This window comes from Centruroides sculpturatus, unplaced genomic scaffold (genome assembly GCF_000671375.1).
Source record: "Centruroides sculpturatus isolate CEXI.00-Female unplaced genomic scaffold, Cexi_2.0 scaffold103, whole genome shotgun sequence".
Taxonomy (NCBI): domain Eukaryota; kingdom Metazoa; phylum Arthropoda; class Arachnida; order Scorpiones; family Buthidae; genus Centruroides; species Centruroides sculpturatus.
Genome location: NW_019384303.1, coordinates 397,665 through 423,028, shown reverse-complemented (window position 1 = coordinate 423,028; position 25,364 = coordinate 397,665). Strand labels below are relative to the sequence as shown.

General features: G+C 29.2%; 1 protein-coding gene across 4 annotated transcripts in view; it reads right to left on the bottom strand.

The window, feature by feature from the left end:
- Positions 1-20,456, bottom strand: part of LOC111617931 (neuropilin and tolloid-like protein 2) — a 55,262-nt gene extending 34,806 nt beyond the window's left edge. For all 4 annotated transcript variants that reach the window (XM_023359323.1, XM_023359314.1, XM_023359332.1 and 1 more), the window contains exon 1: positions 20,267-20,456. In XM_023359323.1, coding sequence (XP_023215091.1) covers positions 20,267-20,297 — 31 coding nt within the window. In that variant the 5' untranslated portion in view covers positions 20,298-20,456. The remainder of the gene's footprint in view (positions 1-20,266) is intronic.
- Between the last annotated feature and the right edge of the window lie 4,908 nt (positions 20,457-25,364).

Sequence of the window (25,364 nt, the reverse complement as noted above, 5' to 3'; positions counted from 1 at the left end):
TCCTCCTCCTCCTCCTCCTCCTCTTCTTCTAACGATATCATTAAATACTACTAATTATTCCGGATCTCTAGCTTCTATATTGGAGAAAATATTTTAAAATGGTTTCCTAGGAAAGAATCGAAGTATTTTTATATCGAAATTATACAAGAGATTTATTTAAATAATAAAAATTGAATAAAGAATTCCAAAATAGTTAAACATTCCAATGATAAGGTTTTATTCAGCATCCACCAATAAAACTTGATGAACCATTAAAATAATGTATTTAAAATAAAAAATTATACAAAATATTTATAATTTTATTACGGAATTTTTAAAATTATTCTTTGAATTTATCTTTAAAAGTAATTTAGTATTTTTAAACTTGGAAAAAAATTAACTTTTTTCCAAGTTTAAATCACGAGAACTAGGCCAGTAATGGCGATGAATTAGTAAGAGAAAGTCGATTTTTTTAATGCATAAAATTCAATTTTTTATAATATATATAAATAACTTAATTTAGATTAAATTATTTTCATCATTTTCTCGTAATCAATTTATAGAAATTTTTTATTCAGCCTCTAACATCATACAGAAGCAGAGAATCAAGGAAATATATGTGAAGAGATAACGGCATAAGGAACTAATTACATAAATTACGCCTTTATAGAATCTTTATCTGGCAAAATCTATATTAATAAAAAGTTAAGATGGATGACACACAGATGACGCAATGAAACTTTTGGCTTTATCCGTGTCTAATGATGTTACAAAATGTCATTAAGTTCCATTAAGTAATCCATAAGTTGCATTCATCACTTTTTACTCGAAAAAACCATTTTTTCTCCTTTTTTTTTTTTAAAAAAATTTCATTGAATGGTAAAAATCTAAATTAGAATTAGCCTGGAAGACCCATTCCTTAATTATTCTCAATGGCATAACTTAAAATGAACTCCTATTATCCGGGCGAACATTACTTAGTAAAATTGGCAAGAGTCTTTACATTAAACGAAACCATTTAACACACATTCCTATCCGTTTATTAATTGTTTAAACGTAATTTTTAACATGAAAACAAATATAATAAATGCCAACAAACTCTTGAATCTCGTAGAATGGAAGGTAGAGTAACTCCTTTTGTTAATATAATTACTCCATTAATTATGTTTCTAGAATGATTTTTACGCATTTTACTAAAACTTATTCTTCTGTTACGCTTCATTAACCATCAATGAAGTTTTTAAGGGAAATTCTGTTACGTTTATCTGACCGAAGTCCTAATGATCTCGTGGTATTAATTATCATTGTGTCATGTTCCATTAAACATGACATTATTGCTGAAATATCAACGTTTGTTACGGTTATTAGTAGTGCTTTTTTACGTAGAAAAACACGCTATTTTATTCCTTTAATGTATACAAATGGTTTCACCTGTATAATGAACATCGATGTAACGTTACGCTCCGTTCGAGTAAACAATCCACTCCACCTAATTCTCTTACAATCTACGAGATGATGCAGATAACTGTTAACAATCTACACGTATTTACACAATTATACCAGTGACGATAAGACGTATACTGAGGCAGAATTCTACAGTAAATTGCTTTATTAAAATATTTTTATTTAATTGGATTTTATTCCAATTTATCTATACGTGTTTGTAAGTTTGTTCTTCAATCGATAAATCGACATTGTCGAGTTTTATTAATCGAATTTGCTTAACAATCATCCGAATCTGCATGTAAGATATAATTGAAGATGTTGGTGAGATGCTGGATGAGGCGACAAGAGCATCCTCTTCCTCCTTCTCCTCCTCCTCCTCCTTTTCCTCCTTCTCTGATCCTTGTTAGAGTTTGATTTTCAGCTTCTAAACTTTATCATTTTCTAAATTATTGAAAAAGTTTAAGAATTTTACTTGAATATTTTGAATAATTTATATTTTTATTTACTTTCTAAATTGATTTCTAGCTTATCTCTATCTGTAAACATCACTATTTATCAAGAGAAATTAAATTCGCGCTTTAGTAAACAACAAATAAGAGCGATTTATAATATTTTTGGATAAAATAGTGCATTATCTGGTTATTTCTTTTAATAGTTAATTTACTGAAGTTATAAATTACGCCCGCCTGATGCACGTAAACAAGTTACGCGACGCGACGCGTTGCGCCTCGTAAATTAATTTATTTTAAATGAGAAAAAAAAAGTGAATTTAACGCTGTAAATTATGAGAAAAAAGGCGCTAAATTGGAAATTTTAACAAGATTAGCCCAACTTTGTAGCAAAAATTTAAAAAATATTTTAAAAAACTCGACTTCCAGACGTTCCCTTCGTTAATTTATTAACGAAGTAACACTTTTTAATGTAAAGATCAAAGGTTTTTATCTTAATAAAATTAAATGTAAATGATTTTAATGGAAGAAGATTTGAAATTCAAATGTAGAAAAATTCGTTTTATGACTTGACTAATTCGGTTTTGGCCACCGAATGAAATTGCTTCATATATTTATTTTTATTTTTATCAAAAACAATTTCCGAGTTTAGTTTTTAAGATTATTTAAACGACGTCTTAAAAGGGATTTGTTTTCATTAACTTAAAAGTGGAGATGTTGCAAATATGAATAATCTTTTTTTTAGAGTTTTGTTCTGAATATATGAAAGTTTGCGCGAATTTTTAAGTAAATAATTCTCATTAAAAGCTGAAATATTTTAGTTTATTAACTCTCATTTGTGATTAGATATGGAAGGATTCGTGGGGATAAACGTTCCAAAATTTCATTCTTTTAATGGTTACTTCTTGCTCTACATATAGAAAAACATCCCCATAAGCCCCAAATCTCATTCTTATAGCGCTTACTCCTCGTCTTCTTACCTATAAGAAGCCATACAAGCCCCAAAATTCCATTCTTATAGTGCTAACTCCTTGTCCTCCTACCTAAAAAGCCCCATAATTTCCAAAACATCATTCTTATAGTACTTATTCCACATTATTCTCCTACAAAACACTACAATTAAATGAATAATTTACAAGAACACCCTCACTCTTACGTCCCTTCTTTACACTCCCGTTCTCACATACCTCTCAATAAGTACTTTTGCATAACCTTTAGAGACGATAACACGTCTCACAGCATAATTTAAAAGTGTTATTACATGCCAGATATTAATAAAACTAGCAATAAAACTTGACCTACGACACTAACTTCCCTTAGAGAATATAGCTTACATCTTTTATATTATCACTCTAATTTATTTACAAGTATTTATCATTCGGAGTAAGATATCGGAAAATTATAATCATTAGAACTTCAGGAGTGCAGGTTTTGGAACAGCTGGAGCAGGGATGCTGCTTAGTGTCAAGGGGCAAATGTCGACAGGACACTACGTCAACCACGATAAGGCCATTCTATGTACAATCAGGGGGAGATTAAGTACTAATAAATGAACATGACTGTAGATAATACCGAAACCTCTAAGGTATCAAGTGGTGTTAACTGGTATATGTGATGCTGCAATTCAGATACAGTTGTTACTCAACTGAATTGTAAATGGTTACTAAATATTTTATGGCTTAATCTGCTCCCCTGTAAGATTTCCGTGAATTATTATTCTACAATCTACTCCAGACTTTTATTTAGATTTTATCGTTACACTCGATCACGACGTTGAATTTAAGATATTTATTTCTTGAAGCAAGGGATAACAATTTACTCTGCCGTTTAGATTAGGGATTTAATTATCTTGGAGATTTTTCCAGGGGATATTTATACGGTTTCCTTAAATTTAACCGAAATAATTGGGAAGTTTTAAAAATATCCTTTGTTTGTTTTACGGAAAATACGTGAAAGTATACGTTTTTTTCACATCAAAAATCGAATAATTATTTTAGGGATTTTTCAGGAAATATTTACGGAATTTCCCTAAATTTAATGGATGTAATTGCGTTGTTAGGGATATTTAGTTACTTTTTTTTAAAAATTTTTTTGTTTATTTTACAGAATGTTACAGAAAATACGAGAAAGTATATTTTTAAAACGTTAAAAATCTCATGATTAATAATTATTTTAGGGATTTTTCGAGGAAATATTTAAGGAATTTCTTTAAAATTAATGGATGTAATTGTTATTAGGGGATATTTACATATATATTTTTAAAAGTTTCCTGTTTATTTTTCGGAATGTTGCAGAAAATACGTGAAAACATATATTTTGAGGCGTATAATTATTATAAGGATTTTTTTAAGGAAATATTTTATTCAGAATTTCTTTAAGTTTAGTGAAAATAATTGCGTTTTATGTATAACATTTTTAAAAACTTTCCTGTTTATTTTAATACATGAAAACACATTTTGTAGCGTCAAAAAAAAAATCGCATTATTTTAGGGACTTTACGAGGGAATATTTACCAAATTTCTTTGAATTTAATAGAAGTAATTGCGTTATAAAGGGATATTTTTATGTATATTTTCCAAAAAAATCCCTGTTTATTTTACAAAAAGTTACAGAAAATACACGAAAACATATTTGAAAACGTCAAAAAATCACATTTCTCCCGACTGTAAAGCGAGTTTAAGAAAAGTTATTTTAGAAGAATTTTTGAAGCTATTTTACCAGATTGAGTTCTACTTATATTTTAAAAGATGTCATCTCAAAAGATTTTATAAATTCCCTTTTAGAAAAGTCAAACTATAATGGCGATTTTCTTGCAATAAAATCACCATTATCATCTTTTTAACTTTTACAGAAACTAGTTTTTACATATTTAGTTAAATTATCCTTAAAAATTTTCTTAATAATCTTTGTTCTACTGACATTAGCCAAATACTTTATCTTCTGCACGGGACATTATCTTCAGAAGAGGAAAAAAAACAGGAAATAATCCTATAAAATTCCTAGAATAAATAAAACATTAAAGATAATTTCACAGTCATAGAAACTGCGTTATCTTCGCTTTGTAAAATTATCACAAGTCGTTTTAGTCGTTTTTTTTTTTAGGGAAATTATCTTAATTATTTCCCTTCCAAATATCGTGAAAACGTTTCATTTGTTCCCTAAACATTTACTGTTGGCAGGAAATGTTTATCTTTAATGGTGTACTTTGTTTTTAGGACATTATCTCAATATTGTCTTGAATAAATACTCCAGTGAAGTTCTCGAAATAAATAAAACATTTAATACATTTTCCCTCCAAAATAAATGATAATTTCCGCAACTTAAAAGCATTTCCACTCGGTTTTTTTTCTTTTTTTCCTCTTACAACTGGTGGGGATTTATCCTTGAAATTTTATTCTTGTAACTTTTCCCACTTCAACAATTTAAATAAAAAAAACGTAATTTTTTTTATATAATTTGCTTGTTTTAATGTCTTTTTTAACTATTTAAATCTATAAAAATCATTTCAAAATAATTATTTATACGTTTTTTTTATTTTATTTCCCGAAAAAACGAGTAGAAAATTACCTTAAATGTTACTCCAGCGCATTTTTATATATGTGGAAACAAATTATCTAGAACAATTTTACTTTAAAAAAATAATAATTTAAATATTTTTCCATTCATGTAAAAAATTCTTTCTTTTAAAATATTATATATATNATTTTTTCGCATATTTTACATAAAACAAGTACTTTGCTATCTTTATATCGTTTCTATAAATCTTTCTGTGTAATAATTTTAAGAGGAAAACAAAACAGAAAATAAGAAAAAATAAATAAATTTATTATGTTTTACTTTCCTATAAAAATAATTCTTATATATATATTTTTTTTTATAGAAAATAAACTTAAGTTCTGTAAATTTGCCTTATCCAATTGTAGATTGTTTGCTTAAAATTTATAATATTTTAATGTTTTAGAATGGTTTAAAGTATAAAATAAACTTAAATTTCTATTAAATTAAATGATTTTTAAAGTAAAACATTAAAAATCTGCGTAAAAATATTGAAATTTGAGTCTGGAAAATCCGCTTCAACCAATTGCTACTTGTAAAATTAATTAATTGTGGATTATCCGATTGAAGTTTTTATATTTTTTATATATAGAAACGTTCCTGGGAAACGTTAAAAAGTATTAAATTAATCAGATTTTTATTAAATTTATTTAAAATTAAATTATTTAGAAAATAAAGCATTAAAAATTACTTGATATTTCTTAAGAAGTTAAAGGATAAGCATGGAAATTTTCGTGTAATTTAAAAGAATTTTTTAATTTCTAAAATAGGGAAACATAATTATAAACGATTCGTTTTATCCAAATGTTTCTTTATAAAATTAATTAATTATGAATTATCAATTTAAAATTTATATGTTAAAACGTTCCTAGAGAAAAGTTTAAGGTGTGTAACAACTTAAATTTTGATTTTATTTATTTAAAATTAAATAAATTATTTTTATAAGGTTTAAATTTATTAATATTTCTTAAGAGAAAACGATAAAATAAAGAATTTATAAGAAAAAAAAACTCTATTTTTCTGAAGAGTTTCAAGAGGAATATGGAAAATATCGAATTATCTTACAGTTTAAGTTAATCTGTTTAACTCTAAAATAGCAAAACATATTTATCTAGTTATGTATATGTAAAGTAAACAAATAAAATCTGATTAATTATTTTTTTTCCTATCTACAAAAAAAATAATAATGAAATTTGGTAAAATAAGTCAATTTAATCAGAGAGATAAATTATCGCATGGAGGAAGAAAGGTTTATCTGAAATTTAAAAAAAAAAATTAAAATCAAGTTTAGAATTGTATTTTCTTCGGATAAAAGAAGAAAAAATATATATATATATCCTCCACCAACTGCTTTTATAATATATTTATTTTGCTCGTGATAAACTCTTATCTTTAAGAGTCTAAAACTCTCTTTTTATACAGGAGATAACATTTAATGACATTATCTAAAATATCCATTTGACTAGTAAAATTTAATTTAAAATAATAATAATTATTTCTCAAAATTTAAAGCTCTTCTACTTGGAAATTTCTTATTAAAAACTTTGAGGAATTTTTTTTACATTAATCGCGTGATTTTAAAGCGAAGTTTTTGGAGGTTGAATTTAAAGAAAAGTTGACAAATTTTCTTCTTTAAAATGTGGAATAAAAAGGATAATAAAAATAACCACAGTGAAAAAACAGTTTGATGTTTATGATCAAGTAAAGCTCGTAAAGCTACTTTCAAGATGGCGATGTTGGTTTCAAGAGAGATATGGCAGCAATACACAGTTTTTCGCTGCTAATCGCTGAACGATTGTGTGAGAAACTACATTTATCACATTATTTACAGAAGAAAACCTTTCTTGAAATATTTTTATGAACTTTTAATGTGTATTTCGTGCCGTTGTCTCCGTATTCAATCTGTAAATCTTGAATATTAATGTAGACTGCTTTGCATTAGTAAACATCACCATCAAGAATTAGAACAGAGTCAAATTATTAAGTAAATTATGAGGTAACAACTTGTAAAATTTAACTTATATATAAAAAAAATGACAGGGGCTTATTATTATAATCAGAATATGAAAATATTAAGAATTTATTTTTATAATTATTTTTTAATAAAAATTATTTAATAATGTAAACTTTAAAAATTTATTTTTGAGTCAAAAATTCACCAAGGAATTTTCGAAAATTGTTTTTAATTTTTAAACTTATACTTCTATCCATTTCTCTCGATGCTCACATTAAGATCAATGTATTTGTTTTGCTGAAAAATAATGATTTATTTGACTAAAATTAAGATATTTTCGTGTAAAATTTAATCTTTCAAAAGTCTAAAATACTTTAATAAATTTTAACTTTTTATTCATTTTTCATGATACTCGCATCCGCATCATTTTCTCACTTTACATCCTCATCCGCATCAGTCTGATGTTTTTCAAAAATTTAACGATTTATTTGACTAAAATTGAATTATTTTGACTAAATTGAAGTAAATTTTTTTATATTTTTTAACCACAAATTTGAGTGTTTGATGCACGATTGTCACAAGAGATTTACTAAAATTACTTTTTGTAGTTAATATAATTGTTAGCAGTTTGATGACATGTGAAACGTTTAAAGTAGAGAAGAAATGCCTTGGCTTCAATCTGGCCTTGTTCCAACATCTCACCTGTTCCCTAATCGGTTAACAAATCTACCGTCTGTTGCTGGAAAGAACAGAAATCCCAGAGAGCGAATAAATCAAATCTCTGCTTCGAAGGTTGCTTCTTATCGAATGTGTCTTTGACGTGTCCACCTATTTCACTGTTAGCAATCATCACCTTTATAACTCTACTCTTTGCAATCTAGATGTTTTATCACCCTGGTTAACTTTACTCTTTGCCATTGGGATGACGAATAATACGAAGGGGGATATCTTCTATCTTTTATTCAACTGCAAAGGTAGAAAATTACATTCTCTACATAACTGTGTATTTATTTAATAACCGGAAAGGAAAAAGCAGATTTTAAACTAATTTATAATTTTAAAAAATCTCAGATAATAGCTTTATTTTCTCGATATTTTAATGTATAATTTTATTCATTGATTTTTAAGTGTCTCCTATCTAAAATTTACGAGTATTTCCAGACCCTTTTAGAATATTGGAAAACTATGACGTTATCCACAAATACAATTTTTGACACTTCTGGTATCGCGAGTTACAGGTTGAGATAAATCAACTTAAAATTTTTCTTTAGAAAAAATATATAACAACACTATAAAATATTAATTCGGCTTACCCGCAATACACATTATCGTGCAGGAAAGAGAGCTTTACAGGGGATAATATGAAAACTAGAAAAAAAACTGTCGGAGTTAAAGTAAGATTTAAAGTTTCATCTTTTCATAAGAAATTAAATTTGATATTTCTATTCGGATACATTAATATTTAATTATATGAAGTTTTATAAAATGTCTTCGTAAAATTCGAGGAAACATTTTCTTTCCCTTGATAAATCTTTTATTACAGCAATGAAATTTGAATAATTTTGACTTTCTTTTTTTTTTAAAATTTGATAAATTTATTGGATTTTTAGATATGGCAAAATAGCGAATGTTGTTTTTGACTATTCTGAAATACATTTTGACAAAGATCTCATTCAGTTCTAACTCTGTGTATTGTCAGTTGCGAAGAGGAGGAAGTGAAGGGGGGAGAAAATATAACATTCTCCAATCGAATCCCGTTCCCTTTTCACGTGACACGTCACGTGAGCAAGCATCACAATTGGCGAGAGCACTACTTATCAACAATGGACAGGAAAAAAGTCGTTCGATAATAATTGCAATTTAATGACAGAAAGGGGGGAAGGGAATTTTTCAGACTTTGGGGAGATCGAAATACAAATGGAAATTTGTTACCATAGTAACAGTTAATTGTTGTTTGTCAATGGTTAAAGAATATAGATAAGAAATTTCATTTAGGATTTCGGGTTTTTGATTAATATAAATTATCTACCGCCAATGTAAAAGTTTGGTCCTTCTGGATAACTTTGAAGGAACCGATACAAGCTTTAACAAGAGTATAGATTTTGAAATGGTTCAAGGAATATAAATTTTAATGAAATATTTTTAAAAATATATTTTTTAATTAAATCGAAAGAAAACAATGATTTATTTTTAATGATTTCTATAAGAATTTATCAGATTATTTACTGTAAGAAGAAGAGAACAACCGGGATGTTTATTAGCTTCTCATTATTATTATTATTTTCCTAAACTAAAGCATTGCAAGAATATTTACAGTTCAAAAGGAAGACAAATAAAAGGAAATTTAAATAACCATTTTATTTAAGAAAAGAATCTTTAGAAGAGGGGAATGAAAAATAATCGATAAATCAACTTTGAAGAATAAAAAGAGAGAGAGAGAGAACTTTAAAAAATTTAAATTTACAAATTTAGAAACCAAAAATAATTTGAAAAATTCTATAAAATAACAAAATTAAAAACCTTAATCATGTCATAAAAATTTTTTTCCATCTGAATTTCATATTAATAGCTCATTTCTTCTTTTCTTTAAAGCATTATTAAATCGAAAATTTTCAATCGAATGATTTCTGTAGCAGCTATATCAGTTAAGAATTAAATCAATAGATCATATACGTCTTTAATAACGTCGCCAGCTTAATAATTTGCCGCAAATGATTAGATTTCGTGTATATAAACAACGTATAAGCATATAAAGTCTGACTGTACGTCGAGATACAAGCAATATAACCGATATATTGGATTGAGTTTGTTATTATATTCATTCTTTATCGTAATTATTACGTATATATTACTATAATTTTGTTCGGTGAAGTATTTTTATGTTTTAATCAATAGCATAACGTTGGAGAAACGTTAATATTTATAGAATTTATAGGGGAAAAGTTTTAAAAATAATACATTCCCGATTTTATTTGTTAAATTTTTTAGATTTATCAATCTCTCCTATGATTTTCGATCAATCTTGTATCGTTTATGACAAAAAAAAAGTTGTAGTTTAATCCAATACAGTTGTTTCTTTCACGTCTCGATGCACTTTTCTAGATGACGAATCGATTTTTAAATATATTTTTATAAATATGACTACAGTCCAGTTTATTAAAGATGATTTCATTCCTTATTAAAGCATTCTGTACACTAATTAAAGCAGTATCAAGAATTATAACCCATTTAAATCAATATAATTAACTCTGTTTTGATTGTATTAATCAGGATTGGCTAGATAACAATTATGATAGTAAGACCGTTTCCTAAATCTTATTCTAACTGGAGTCTATCATAATTACTAAGCTTAATTTTGCATATTGAACTAATGTATTCAATGCCTCATTATACGTTAAAATAGAGACGATGCAATTATTTTATAAATCGAATTAATAGTAAATCAATCATCGGATTTTTGTAGTTAAAGAGGAGGTGGGAGAATTTATAGTTGTATAAATATACACAGAATTAAGATACGTTAGTGGGAAAACAGAGGAGGAGATAAAGATGAGGAAGGAATTAAGTTGGAATCTTAAAGGAAACGAAGAAGAAGACGAATAGAAAAGGATGGAAATCGGGAATATTGATCAATAAAAGAAAATACTGTTCACATTGTTGCCAATCTTCGGAAAAGTGAATGATTGATGGAAAGTGTCAAAAATGCATCTTTCTATAACCTGATTGAAACATATACGAATTGGACTTATGATATTTTTATTTTTCTCTCAAGATTTTGGCCGAAATTGAAGCCGGTGCTCACTTTTCTCTGACTTTTTTCTAACCATATTTTATCGCTAGAAATCAAGTGATTCTTTCGACTTTTACGTCTCTCGTACGTTTCCACCAATTGAAAAACTTTCTCCTATTAATATATTACGCCGAATTTTTCAGTAAAATGAATTTATTTGCATATAAAACGGAGTAAACACATTCTAGCTTCAGTAACGACGTTCCATTCACCCAACTGTAATTATAATTATTATATAAAGTACTGTGAAAGCTCTAATTGAAACGACTAAGTTTCCTCGTATTTAATGCGCTTTTATCGCCGCGTTAACAAGGAGAAAAATAAATAAATAACAAGAAAATTACGCGAAAATAAATAAATAAATTATTAATTACACTATAACAAAGGAAATTTGCTATATACTTTTTAATTGTAGCGAACGTTAGGAGGCTTGGCATCATCAATAAGTATATTCAAATTACAAATTTTCCAAGGCAAGTAGTATTAATTTAATGGTAGAGAAAGTTCAAATTTTATTACTCTTTCATCCAAGCTTTTTCAAGTTTCACTTTATACAAGTCTATTCTCTATTGGCTGGGCTATCCAACCCACCTGCTGTGCTACTCATTACATTTAGTCCAGAAGGTTCAATGATACGCTTGGTTGGAAAATTGTAACGTCTTGCGGACTATTGCAATATTACAGTCACTTTCATGTTAGTCATTACAGTGTTATTTGAAGACGGTGAGATCATCTAATGGAACAACGTGGCTCCTACGTTGTTTAAGTATCACAATCTTCACTAACGATAATGGTTAGCACCGAGAGTTTAAATCCCTATTAGACCTCAAAAGTGTTATTAAGACCGCTTTATTAAGGTTGATGTTTAATTTTAATAATATCTTCTTCTTCTTTTCTTTCCTTATCTTCTATTACTAACACGTCTGCCTCCTCCGCTTCCTTGAAAAATGACGTCTCATTGTAAAGATTACTCCGAATTTCGTTTAAAAAAAATCCTTTTAAACACGAAAATCTTTGTTCGCACGCGATTTACATAAAGAANTTTTTTTTTTTGAATTAAAATAAAATTTTTCTACTTAATGAGCATTTTTTTGCGCTTATTAAATTAATAAGCGCGAAAAATGAACATTTAAATTAAACGTCCGTTTCAAATATTTAAATAATAATGACGTAGGCATTTTTAACGTTTGACGTAATCGTTATTGTCTGTTTATTTGTCAATTTTGCGTGTACGCAATACTTTATGACGTAATAAAGTTTTGTGTATTCGTTCCAATCGTTTTAATGCTTACAGGGAAAATATTTAACGCATTTTTACGCGGAAATTATCAACAGATACACGCTTCTAAATGATTTTTCTATTGATTAAATATTAAATTATGTTATTTTCAAGAATAAAAATAATAAAGAAACTTCCTAATTGAACTCTGTAACTTACGATACGAGTTTTATGTGTAGTTTAAAGTTGGTTTATTAAAAATTTATTATATTCTTGGTAATTGGCAATAAAATATTAAAATGTAATTTCTAGAATGGTATATTTGTAGTTTCATGCATTGTTTTCTATTGTTTATGCTTACATTATTGACCTTCAAGAGTTTCTATCCGTTTATGATGAGATTACTTGATGTATTTTTAGAAAATTAAATGTTTTTTTTTTTTTTTTAAATTTATATTTGCCATTAAGATTATTCAGTTTATTGTTGAATATTTTCCTTTTCCTATTCAAATTCTTAATAAATGAAGCAATATTTCTGTTGTTATTATTAAATATATCAGCCGTAATTCCTGCTTTAATCGCATTAAAAAAAGTGAAAAAAATTCTCTAAAAATTAATATTATTAAGTCACAAACACGTAACAATAACCAGTAAACAATTGTTTCTTTCACTGACGTAATAATACGTATCACTTCGTATTTGATTGCGTAATAGTTTTACGCGTAGATGACGTAATAATATTAATGACGATTCGGTACTTATCGAACGAGAACGAGAAAAATTTTAATACAAAAATGACGTCACGCTAACGACATTTAATTGTTTTCTGTTCCTCCCAGTTTGCTGAATGGTAACGTTAGTGCCGCTTGGAGAGTCCAAAATCGACACCCGCTGATCTCCATTCTTTACCTTTCCACAACAAAAGAGCCTTTTATACGTCTTAAAATCGGCGTAAAATTGTAAAACAATCGCCATTTGGTCACCATTTTTGTCATCCGCACCGCTGTAGGCGTAAAAATGGTTAAGAAAATATAATCTTGCAATAAAAATAATACATTTTTTTTTTAACCACTCAGAAAGCTCTCATTTCTTTCAATAATACCCGCAGACGTCTCGAAATGATTAACGATTATTCTACTTACTGGCTATTATCGCCACTCAGCTCAAAACTTTTCACTACATCCAATTTAAATTTTTCATAACAGATGATTATCTCTCTAAATAATTAATATAAAATATTTGNGGATATTTTCTTCGTATAATGCGCCAGTTGATGCGATCGTCCTGTTCTAAATCTATAGGAGACTTGAAATTATTGCATTTAAACCTTTTCTCTTTGTAAATATAATTTTTAAAATCTATACGGAATACATTTTTGCACGATTCTAATTTCGATATTTCGATTGAAACAAAGTTTATCATGTTTAAGTCATAGCTTTTATGCATTGGATTCTTAAATCAATTTGCAAAAAACAAAAAAAAATAGGGAAGAAAAAAAAAGGGATTTTTCGTTAGAAAGATCAATCATGCCAATGCCACAAGTGGCTTGAGGCGTTATTTTTGTTACTTCCTTCACATAATTTACAGATTTTTACCTATAATTTCCTTTAGGTAACCAAGGCGTAAAGTTTATTGTTACTTTTAAGAGATCGTTTCAATTTTAAATATGACAAAAATTTGCATAAAATTTTAATCTTTCTTGCTTACTAAATACTAAATTATCGATCGTACGGTGACGATTTTAAAATTTGTAGAAATCCTTGGCCTATTTAGCATTTCCATCAAATTTCTCTTATTCTCTTTGATAGATGACAAGTGGGAAGCTGTCATCTAAATCAACTTCTCTTCGCTTTAATCTTTAAAATTTTATAATTTATGTAGTATTTTTCTCTTTAGTGTGGTACCTTAAAACGTTGTTTTTTTTTTCTAATACAAATTTATGAAAAATTATGAAAAAAATTTGGAGAAAAAAAAATTAAATATTCATTCGCTTATATTTACTAGCCAAGGCCATCTTCTCCAATGCTCTAAAGTGGAACACGCAAGTTGGGGATAATCTTTTTTTCGGGACATGAAACATTATTACCAAACTTTAGCTTACTAAAGCACATTTCAAAGAAAAATCCCTTCATAGTTGAATAGTCATCAAATACTTCAGAAGCAGATGGTCAAACTACAAAAATACTTATCTGTGCGCTTAACCATTTCTCTTCTATTCAGGGATGCGGATAGATTTACATATATAGAAGCAGATAATTCTTTGGTTGAGCACTTATCTACTTTAGCTCACAAACTAGCTATAAAACTACTTTCGCAGATGGTGTCAATAGTCAAACGTGACTTTTAAAATAATTCCTTCCTTCGTGATTGGAGATTTTATAACCTATCTAGAAACCAAAACTTTGCGCTCATTATCATTTCTGACTTGGATAATAAGCCTGAAGCATTTCTATGCTTAAGTAAAGAAATTCCTTGTTATTCTACCTAAACTATGATTTATTATTATATATTTTTTTTTACTCTTTTCGTAGTTAAAAACCTGAAATTTATTTTCTTTTCTAGCCTAAGAGGAAATAAAGAATATTAAAAAAAATATATGTAAAATATTGATAAGGTGTTTTATTTCTTCTGGATATATTTTAAGCAGGAAGAGAAGAAGTTGCACTTATTATTGATGCATGTACAGTACAAGAGAGAGAGAAGTCAAAATTTTGTTTGTAGGATTTAAAAAAAGAAAAAATGGTGTTAAAATTCTATTTTTATCTGCGAATCTTTCTATAATTTCTGTACAAAGATGCGTTAAGATATATTTTATTAAGCTGAAACTCGCTCTAAATTTGCTAAAGTTTGAAGAATTTCTACAAAAATCTATGATTTATGGATAAGAAAGATGGAAGGAACGAGCTACAACACTTCAAAAAATGTTTTTGGCTGCAGTTATCCAAAGTTTAAAGTATTTTTAATAAAGCTATTATTTTTACTAGTGGAAGGAAGAGACAGAGAGAGAAGAGGAGGAAAAAAAAAAAACACTTTTTGCTCGTAGGATCGAATCATTGGCCGTCTCGGATTTCTTTTCTTTTATTCTCAAGTAGAAAGTTTTTGTTGAAAAGATGACATCCACTATCCGCGAACCGAACACGTGATATCATTTTTCACTCGAAGATGATAGCAGATAGAAGCGCATGCTCTAGCAGATGGCCAAGACAGACGTCCAGAAAACACTCGATTTCGGCTGGCAAAACGCTTTTTAATTCACTTATAAAAATATCCGGCATGCCGGATAATTGAAATGTTAATAAGAAATGGGAATTATGTCTCGGATCTTTAATCACGCATCATTTAATAACCATGAAGTTTGACATTTGGAATTTTTTTTTCCCTCTGTTTGCCCGATTGGGACGCATTGCATAGTGAAAAACTTTGCTTATTTTCCCTCCCATTTCACTGAGTTATTAGAAACGAAGTGGGACCAATGAGAGACGTCAGTGTTTTCACGCTTCTCTTAATATCTAGCCAGGCACCAGGTTAAACAGATGGCATTGCCATCGGGAACTTTCTGATAAGGAAGCCATTAATCGCTGGCTTCCGACTGTCCGATTGGCCAGAAATAAAGGTTATTAATCAAAGACTGAATCACAATTCCTTTTTACAGACCGTCCTTGGCCATTCCCACAAGTATGAATGGGTTCGTTAGAGTCACTCCCTTTATATCCTGTAAAAAAAAATGGGAGGAGGAGGAAGAGGAGGAGGAGGAGTGTAGCCAAGAAACCTTATACAACACTGGATCGATTTTGATATAGAAGATGTTTTATAACTTAAAAAACTTCAGTTTAAAGTATAGCCTTTGTCGTTAACTTGTTCTTGTCTCAAGATGACTTTTTAAAGCTTTCTGCACAGTTGAAGGCACCGATACACTTGCTTCCAACTCCTTCGAGTGCAAAGTTCGTCATTACTCAAGTTTTATAACTGCGGTCGACAGCGTTTATGGAATATCACAGTTCGTCTATACCACTGTAAATTTAAACCCGAAAATCCTCAAGTTTTCCTTCCGAAAATTTAAGTTACTTCGCGGCAGATGTCGTCGTGAATTATAAAATTTATATATATATTAAAATTTGGGCTTAATTTACAAAATTGTTTCCATGATAAACTACTTTTCTAACGTAAGAAATAAAATTAGATAACGGTTTGAATAGAAAATATCGACCCATGTATGCGGGCAATGCATCTTAGAAACATCAAACAGCATCTTTTATCTTCCAACAACCATCTATATCAATCCAGGAGTAGAGAATCGCATTTACAGTTTTCTGCGTGTGAATCTGACAAAACACAAGCCACTATTACAGATTTCAGGGATTGAGAGGCCCAAGCTGAGAAATGGCACTCTGTTCATTCTTTGTCATATAACTTATACACAAACAATATATATCGAAGCATAACACATTTTAAAACTCGCTTTGACATAAATAAATTGTTTCATAGAAGTAATTTTCCATCATCTTTACATCCGACTACTTCAAGCATGAATATAGATTTTTTTTTCCTTCCTTCTAGATTTATTCTATACTTTAAGTCTGTGTAATTTATTAGGATAAAATATAAATAAAAAACTTATACTTATGATATTAATAACGAATTATCGGCTAATCTTAAGAGATAAAAGTTTTATTATACTTTATTTATGCCTCTGTTAATGGGGACATAAATATAAAACGACTTCCAAATTTTCATCAAGTTAATGCTTTAAGCTGATTTAATCGCTGATTTTTTAAGCTGAAGAAGTTTATATTTTAAATTTATTTATAAATTTATAAACTTTTTGTTGTAAATAATTAGTTTTTTCTAGAAATTTATACGAATCTCTGTAATTGTTAGCATCATTGAGCTTACAGATAACGTAACAAAGATAACTTAGAATTTAATTTTCTCTTTAAGAAATAAATATATTCTTTGAATAATATGAATATTTAAATGTTAATTTAAAGTTATTCATTTATCAATTTCTTTACAATCATTTTAAAATGTGTTTTTAAAGGAAGCTAACGTCAAGTTCATGTTAGACAGAAAGGAGGACACGAGATGGAGAGAGAGAGGAGAAAAAAAAGGATGACGAATGAGAGTTTACTAGAAAATGCTTTACTTGACAAAGGAAACTATTTGACAAAGTTAAAATTTTTTGGAACAATTTTGAAATCCCGATAATCCCAATGCGCATCTCAGTTACAGAAAGAGGCTTTTGTTTTCAAGATTCTTTCTCGCATCTCCTCCATCTAATATATCTCTTTTGAGTTAGACGAGGGAAATTACATACGGAATAAATATTGATGGAGAATCGAAAAGATCTTGAGCTATCCCCTAGAAGAGAAAATATTTCTTCCCCTCAGATGGGGACTTATCATATTATCGATGGACTAACGAAAATGGGGAGGAAGCTGTATCAACCTTCTACAATACTTGGCACTATCAGTCAAAGAGAAAAGATGCTGGATTATTTGCTGACTCGCTTGTGGATTTACCACATATCTTCCAATTAAACCAATTCTTTGTTATCGTCGGCCGGTGCGGTTCTTAATTATAGTTTCCACCCCCGTGAAAAATGTTGATCTTCAGCATCTTTAAGAGAGTTATCAGCTAAATCCTCTCGATATTCTCTCGAGAGTGTTAAGTTATTCAACACTTGTAGAAAGTACTTAATGTGAACATGAAGATTCTTAATTAATGCTACTTTAAAGTACAGTACATCTTTACCTCCGTGTAATCTTAATTGAACATTTTTATCCCGTTAAAAGCGTAATTTATAAAATTTATCCTAAAACATATTTAATTCTTTAATTGATTTTATTAAATAAATATCTTTAAACTATTTAATTATTTTCGTTTATAAAATTTATTAAATATTAATTAATTATTTTGTCAAGAGACTCTCCAGGAAACGATCGATTATTTTGAATTTTTAAGGATTTTTAACGCTGGATACTGGCGACCTTTAACTTAAAGTTGAGAAAATTTCATCGTCTAATAAGAGGTACAAGCAAATCACATCTGGAGATTTCGACAGGAGAGGAACCAACCTTGTAAACTTAACTGAAGAGACAAGACTTCTTTTATATCTTAATTATCTTATCCCTCGGAGCATTGCTTGTTGATGAGCTGCTGGAAGCATTTTACTTTAAAGAGCATCAACGATACAATGGAGCAGGCACATTTACAGTGACGTCATAAAGGAGACTATCAAAAGATCGTTTACCTAAGTCGTAGTTTCATTAACGACTACTTTATTCAGACCACAAATGACATCAAATGAATGAATCATCTTCATTAAAACAAATCATAGTTTACTTTATTGGTTTAGGACGTCGTCACATTTTACACACCCCCCCAAAAAACTTAAATTTATCACCCAAATTTTGAATTTAAATTACAATCTAGTCTATTGTTTACGCCGTAACATAGAAAATTCTGCATAGAAAATATACCATGAATTATTTTAATTCTAAAAAATAAACTTCTAAACTTTTTCACCGTGACTTTTTACGAGTAAAACCTTCTTTATAATGCATGCATCAAGACCCAAAACCGCGGAGAATTCAACATTTCTAAGTATAGCAATACACAAAACTCCTGGAGAATCAACTGACAAACCTCTTACCATACCACGACTTTTACTAGTAGAGCCTTCTTTATAATTCAAACAAACACGAGAAAAAAAAAAACGAGTATTGTATAAAATTCCCTTTACTATAAATCATTTTAAGCAAACAAGAGTTTAATCGACTAAAAAAAATAATAAAATGGCAAGTTTCAAATCGCGAGAAACTAACCCTTAACTGAATACTTCCATTTCCTTTTTTTTTTAGTTTGACTTATCGCGTGTTTAAGTAAAGGGAAGATTCGAAAGAAATGTTAAATATTTTTTAATAATACAAAAAGAAAATGGGGATTTTTTTTATAAATTGTTTATCCTCGTCTAAAAATTCGAAGGGAGTTTGCTAGAAAAGAAAATTCGAAGGAGAGAAGTGACTTTTCTTCCATAAACAATCGATTCTTCAGTACAAGAATTTGTCCAGGAGATATTATTATTTCAAAAACTTGTTCCTGATAATATTTTTTTGATAGAGTAAACATAAATTTCGCGTGGTAAAGTAAGGGTTACGGGCAAGAAGAAAAAAAAAAACTTGGATAAATTCCTTGCGCATAAGATACTAACAATGCCGTAAGCGCATACGATATGCAGACAATTCGATCGAACTCTAACTTTCCCACAATACTTGTTAACTCTGCAGTTACACTCCTGACCCCGACACCAGACTTCCCTCTCCAAGGTTACATACAACCTTTCTACCAACCTTTGACCTTCGTTCCGTACTCTTACCTTTAAGTTACGCGCGCGTAACGTGTTCTACGACGCGTAATTTCACATACATTTACAGTCTCTTAAGATAAACAAAGTATTTTTTTTTTTTTTGGCAATTTAAAACGTTATAAACGGGTTTTCTGCTATACTACGACAATGGTAAGGTCCTTTCTTTTTGATTTTTAAAACGGGTTAAACGGTAAAGGGAGAGTTCTCGCACGTTACTACGATTAGAAAACGGTGTTTTAAACAAGTTTACAGGGTTGTAAAGTGGATTTTTATAGCCCCCGGCTGTTGTTAGACACTTGTATTTAATTTCAACACGGGTTAAGTGATAGAGAAACGAGAAAACGGGAAAAATCCCTAGGAATTTATCTCTAAAAACTGATTTTTAATTAATCAACACTTTACAAGTTATATAAACCCGGCTTTTCTCAGCTTACGAGCAGAAGTTGAGGACCACGTCCCCGTTTGGAACGATTAGAGGAAGGAGGAAAATAGGGGGTTAATTTCTCACCTCGGATAGAAAGGTTGCCGAGAAGTACCATTTAGACTCCGGTAAGTAGTTATCTGGCACAGATTCACTCACACACACACACACAAATCCATCCATGTTGGATTAATCCATCGCTGCTGTTCAGGCGGTCCACGCTGGCCCTTTTTTGGCAGCGTCCCGACACCACACATAGTTCCAATACACGTCTAGACCCCAGCTAGCGACTAGCCACAGCCACGAGTGGCGGTCGTGAGTGGCTGCGTGGTTGCTCCACCGTGACGTGATGCCAACAGCGCCACCCGTGGTGGTCGCCGGAGTTTTTGGTTTTCTTTTTTCCTTTTTGCGGTGGACGGATATGTATTTGGATGATTCTAATTAAGGCTCCTTGCCCCACTCGATAAATATATTTAGCGCGCGCTAAAAAAACCCCTCCCCTCTTCCCCTCCCCCTCTTTCCTCATTTGTCAACGTCTCATTAACGGCGATTCTTGCGCATTCATTAGTTTCTGACTAATTATAGCTTTTGCAGTTGTTTATGATCGTGTATCTGAAAGAGCGAGAACATTTAAATACAAGAAATGTTAGATAAGAGCATCGGATCCGAACCACTGACTCCATGTTTATAATTGCCATTCCAACGGAATTAGTTTCTTTTTCCTCCTCCTCCTCTTCCTCCTCCTCCTCCTTCTTCACCTTTCTAAAAAATACTTTTTTTTTCCTTTTTACAAGTAATTATCTCTTCCTTTCACTCGATTTTTAACTTTTAAAAATTGGTTTAAAATGTAAAAAAATATATCTAATTTGTTATTATTCGATTTTGTATAATAAAATGTATATATGTGTGTGTTTTTAATGATTATATGTATATATCAATTCGCGCTCTCATCGTGAATTTGAGGGATTTTTGGGGTATTTATTTCAGAAAATTTTCAGGAAATTTCTGGGAAATTTTTTAAAGATTTTTTTGATAAAATTTTCGGGAAATTTCTGAGGATTTCTTGATAAAGTTTTTGAGAAATTTGTGGGAAATTTTTTAAGGATTTTTAAATAAAATTTTTGGGAAATTTCTGAGGAAATTTTTAAGAATTTTTTGAGGATTTTTTTACAAAAATTTTGGTTAATTTCTGTAGAATTTTTAAGACTTAATTTTTTAAAAATTATTTTTGAGGATTTAAAAAACATTTATATATATATATATATAATGTAAAAGATACAATTAAACCTGCGAACAACAGTCACTGAAGAGAACGTAAAAAATAGCCGTTGTTCGAAGGTGGCCGTCTTTTGGAGGTTCTACTGTATTTTAATACATTTAAAATCGTCAAATATTCTAAAATATAATTTTGTTATTGAATTATTTTGTTAAAATAAATAAAAATAATTGATTTTTTTATCATTAAAATACTAAAATCAAATTTAAAAATGAATAGATTTTATATAAAAAAATTAATTTCTTTGGGGAAACAAATATATTTATTAATTTTTTAAACGATTACATTTGAAATTTATTTTATATATTTTTATAAACAAGAATTTGTAGAAAAGAAAATTTTTTCGATCTTAAATGACGTCACGATTTTGTCGAAAATATCGATTATTTATTTTTTTTAGAAGAATATTTACTGTTTCTCAAAGCGTGACTTGATATATATAAAAATTATGATAACTATTTGTATAGAAGGATAGAAAACTCAAAGATTTATCTACCAAAACTCATTTATAACGCGTGTAGGCGCGACTCGAGAGTCTTGGCCTTAAGCTATAACATATAAAGGGCCCTTATCCCCACCAAGGAATGATAAATGTGAGGCCCCAAGCTATAGGCACGTAACACGAGGCCCCAAGCTGCAGTTTTTTTTAGCCCAGTTACAGATAAGGCCCCGCCTGTAACGGCTACAATCCCCCTTCTAGGGTGGAAAATAAGTGAAGGTGAACGCTTCTAAACCTTCATTTTATCAAAAGAGTGAAGATATAAGTTAAATAGGCATAATAAAAAGTTATACAAGTCATTATTGCGCCCGTATGAATAAAAATACTTATTTTTTCCTCCCCTATTCCATTACTTTTAACAGCAGTATCTGTCACTGAAGAATTCATAAGTTTTATCTAACACTTTACTTATTTTCCTTTATCTTCCACTTATAATAACTCTCCTGTATCTATTATCCGGATGATTCTCGATACGTAACAGAGAATTTGAATCGTTAAATCAATAATATAATGTATTAATTCAACGTTTGACAAGTGCCAAACGTTTGTGGAGAGGTGGAACGAGTTGGCTTCAAAGTGGGATGTTGCACAGAGGAGAGGAGTGATACATTCTTTTTTTTTATATATTTGTTTTCTTTAGAAAAGTCTATATCTGATCCCATTGTGATATCTACAATATAAAGCGTGTAGACATAGATACAGACAGCAGTCCAGATGGGTCCTTTGCTTCTGTCGATATTGATGCGCAATATAATCGATTGAGATATAGAAAATGTAGATTGGTCTTGTTCTTTCGGGTCGGGCCACTAGAGAAATGTCCCTTTCGCTTACTGAATGTCAATAAGAAGTAGAAAAAAAACAGTAAAAAAATAGTTTTTTGAGCGAATATCAAAGATATACTTTTACTTTATTTTTTTCCTTGATCCAATTCTACAAATGGTCCTTTGTCACTTGCAGACCACCGCTTTCAATCTTAAGAAATTCTTGTTTTAAAAATTGATCCGGGTTCTGCCTTTTGTTTATAATTTTGGCTATTTTTTATTGACTTTCCTTTGGATCATCCGCTGAAGAAGGTAACTTATCTTCTTCTCCTTAATAATCCTTCTTACTCGACAAAATAATTGCTCGGCCTGGTTTGATAAATGTATTCTATGATATATTCTATATCTATATATATATATACTCCTTTCCTTTCTGGATATTTATGTACTGTACTATACCAGTACAAACCCATTATTTTGTCTAACTTTTTGATTCAAAAAATCTCCCCTTCTGTCTGCATATTCAACCGTATGTTACATATAAGAAAAATGATGCAGCATCCCTAATTTTTTTTTTTTTGTTTTGATGTACAAAAATTTAATTTATTGATCCATTCCGCTAAACATTTTTATTATTTTGTTCGACTTAATTGATTCGTGTTATTTCCAGCTATAATTAATCACATGATCAATCGATCGTTATCGATTAATCGTGTGTTCTTGTAAGAGATTCATTTGATCCAAAATTAAACAAAAGGATTTTACAAATCGATTTTTACGAGTTTTAAAAGTAATTTTCTTGTTTTTATTTATTTATTTAGTTTAAAAATACTTTAAGAATTTACATGAAAACATTCGAATTTAATGGAGTTAAGTAGATTGTCATCAGAATTTAAAGTCTAGACTACAGATTAACGATGGTGTGATCTATATTTGAGTGATTTTTGGAGTGCATCCTCGATATTTTATCCATTTATGGGATTATTTATATTTATGTTTACGTTCCTGATAGATAAATAAGATTATAATCTAGTACAGAACACATAATCTCGCTTATTCTACTGTTTTTTTTTACACGTTTGATTTAACTAAGTTGTATATTTTTAACCAAGAAAAAAGCATTAATTACTCCTATTCTAAGTACTTTATAGGGGAATTAAAATTACAGTTTTTATATAATAAAACCTGCATAAAATGGACATTGCACAGAACGGGAACCTGTCTAAATGGAGAATAAATTTCCGAACGAAACGATTTAAAGAAGAAAACCTGTCTAGCACGGAATTTACGGCAGAAATTGAATAACACAACCTGAGTAAAGAGGAATTTTTCACTGTAACAACAGCAAAATTCCAAATCGAAGCACATTTCAAGGGTTTTTATACGAAATTTTTTTCCTTATTAACGTCAGACATATTGAAAGGAGTAATTCTTCATGTTTTTGAAGCATTATAACACTTACATTAAACAGTTGTAAAAGGTTTTTCAACGCGTTAATAAAGGCACAACCTGTATAAAACGGAAACCTGAGAAAGCGAAAAATTCTAGTAGCATTCAGTTTTAGACAGGTTTTACTGTATAATGTATTTTTTAGACATTATTTTTTTATTTAAAAAATAAGAGAAAACATGGCATGAATTATGAGCTTTAACAAATGATACCTGTTATGAATATTTGCTATCCACTCGTAGTGTTTGGAGAAAACTCATTTCGTTTCGAATACAAAAAAAAGATATTCAGAAAAGTTATTTAATAACTAAATTCCTTTTATTCTTCTAAATATTCTGTAGTGTTGGTTAGTCTAGAAACAAATCTTGAGAGTTAAAAGAGTTAAATGAAACTCGTTCTATGAGTATAAGAGACCAACATCTGCAAGTTAATCCACCCAAAATCTCGATTTATCTACTCGAATATACACAAGAAATATATTTAATTATTTATATTTAATAATTATTCATAAAATATAATATTGTATAAAGTTATAACTCATTATATTCGAGTTTTATCCTTACAGGAACGTGTTTAGAGTTAAATTAACACGTTTTTTTTCTGGATTTTTATTGCGATAATGATTAAATTTTAGTAATTATTTCTGTCTTTATACATAATTTAATCGTATTTTTAAAGATTAGTAAGGAAAGTGTAGCAAAATCTGCGAACAGTAATCAAAAAATGCTTTTTGTAACAGAGACTTCTATAGATTGCAGGCTTATCTTCCCGGATTATATGGCTTAAGAGTATCTGGTCTTTGAAGAAATGTATATTTCTACTATTTTTATATATCAAAGTATCTATATATTAAAGAAAAAAATTTAGGTTCTATTGTAGATTTCGAGAGAAGTCACTTCAATGTTAACTACAATAGAGATTGATAAAAATGCGAGGTTTTTTTTATCTTTATATTAAAATTTGGCAGCGAATTTATGAGTCCTAAAACATTAAAAATAAGGAAGAGAGTCGTGTTTTATCTGATTTTCGTTCGGAGAAAATGATGCGGAAGTCTCAAATGTGTAAAAAAAATGGAAGAAGTCGACTAAGTTGAACTAATATGTATGACTTTAAACTGATTTATAACGCTTAAGAACTATTTTAATAAGATATTTAAAAATATAGGGGAAAAAAGTAAACTGCATCCCTCCGATCATAAAT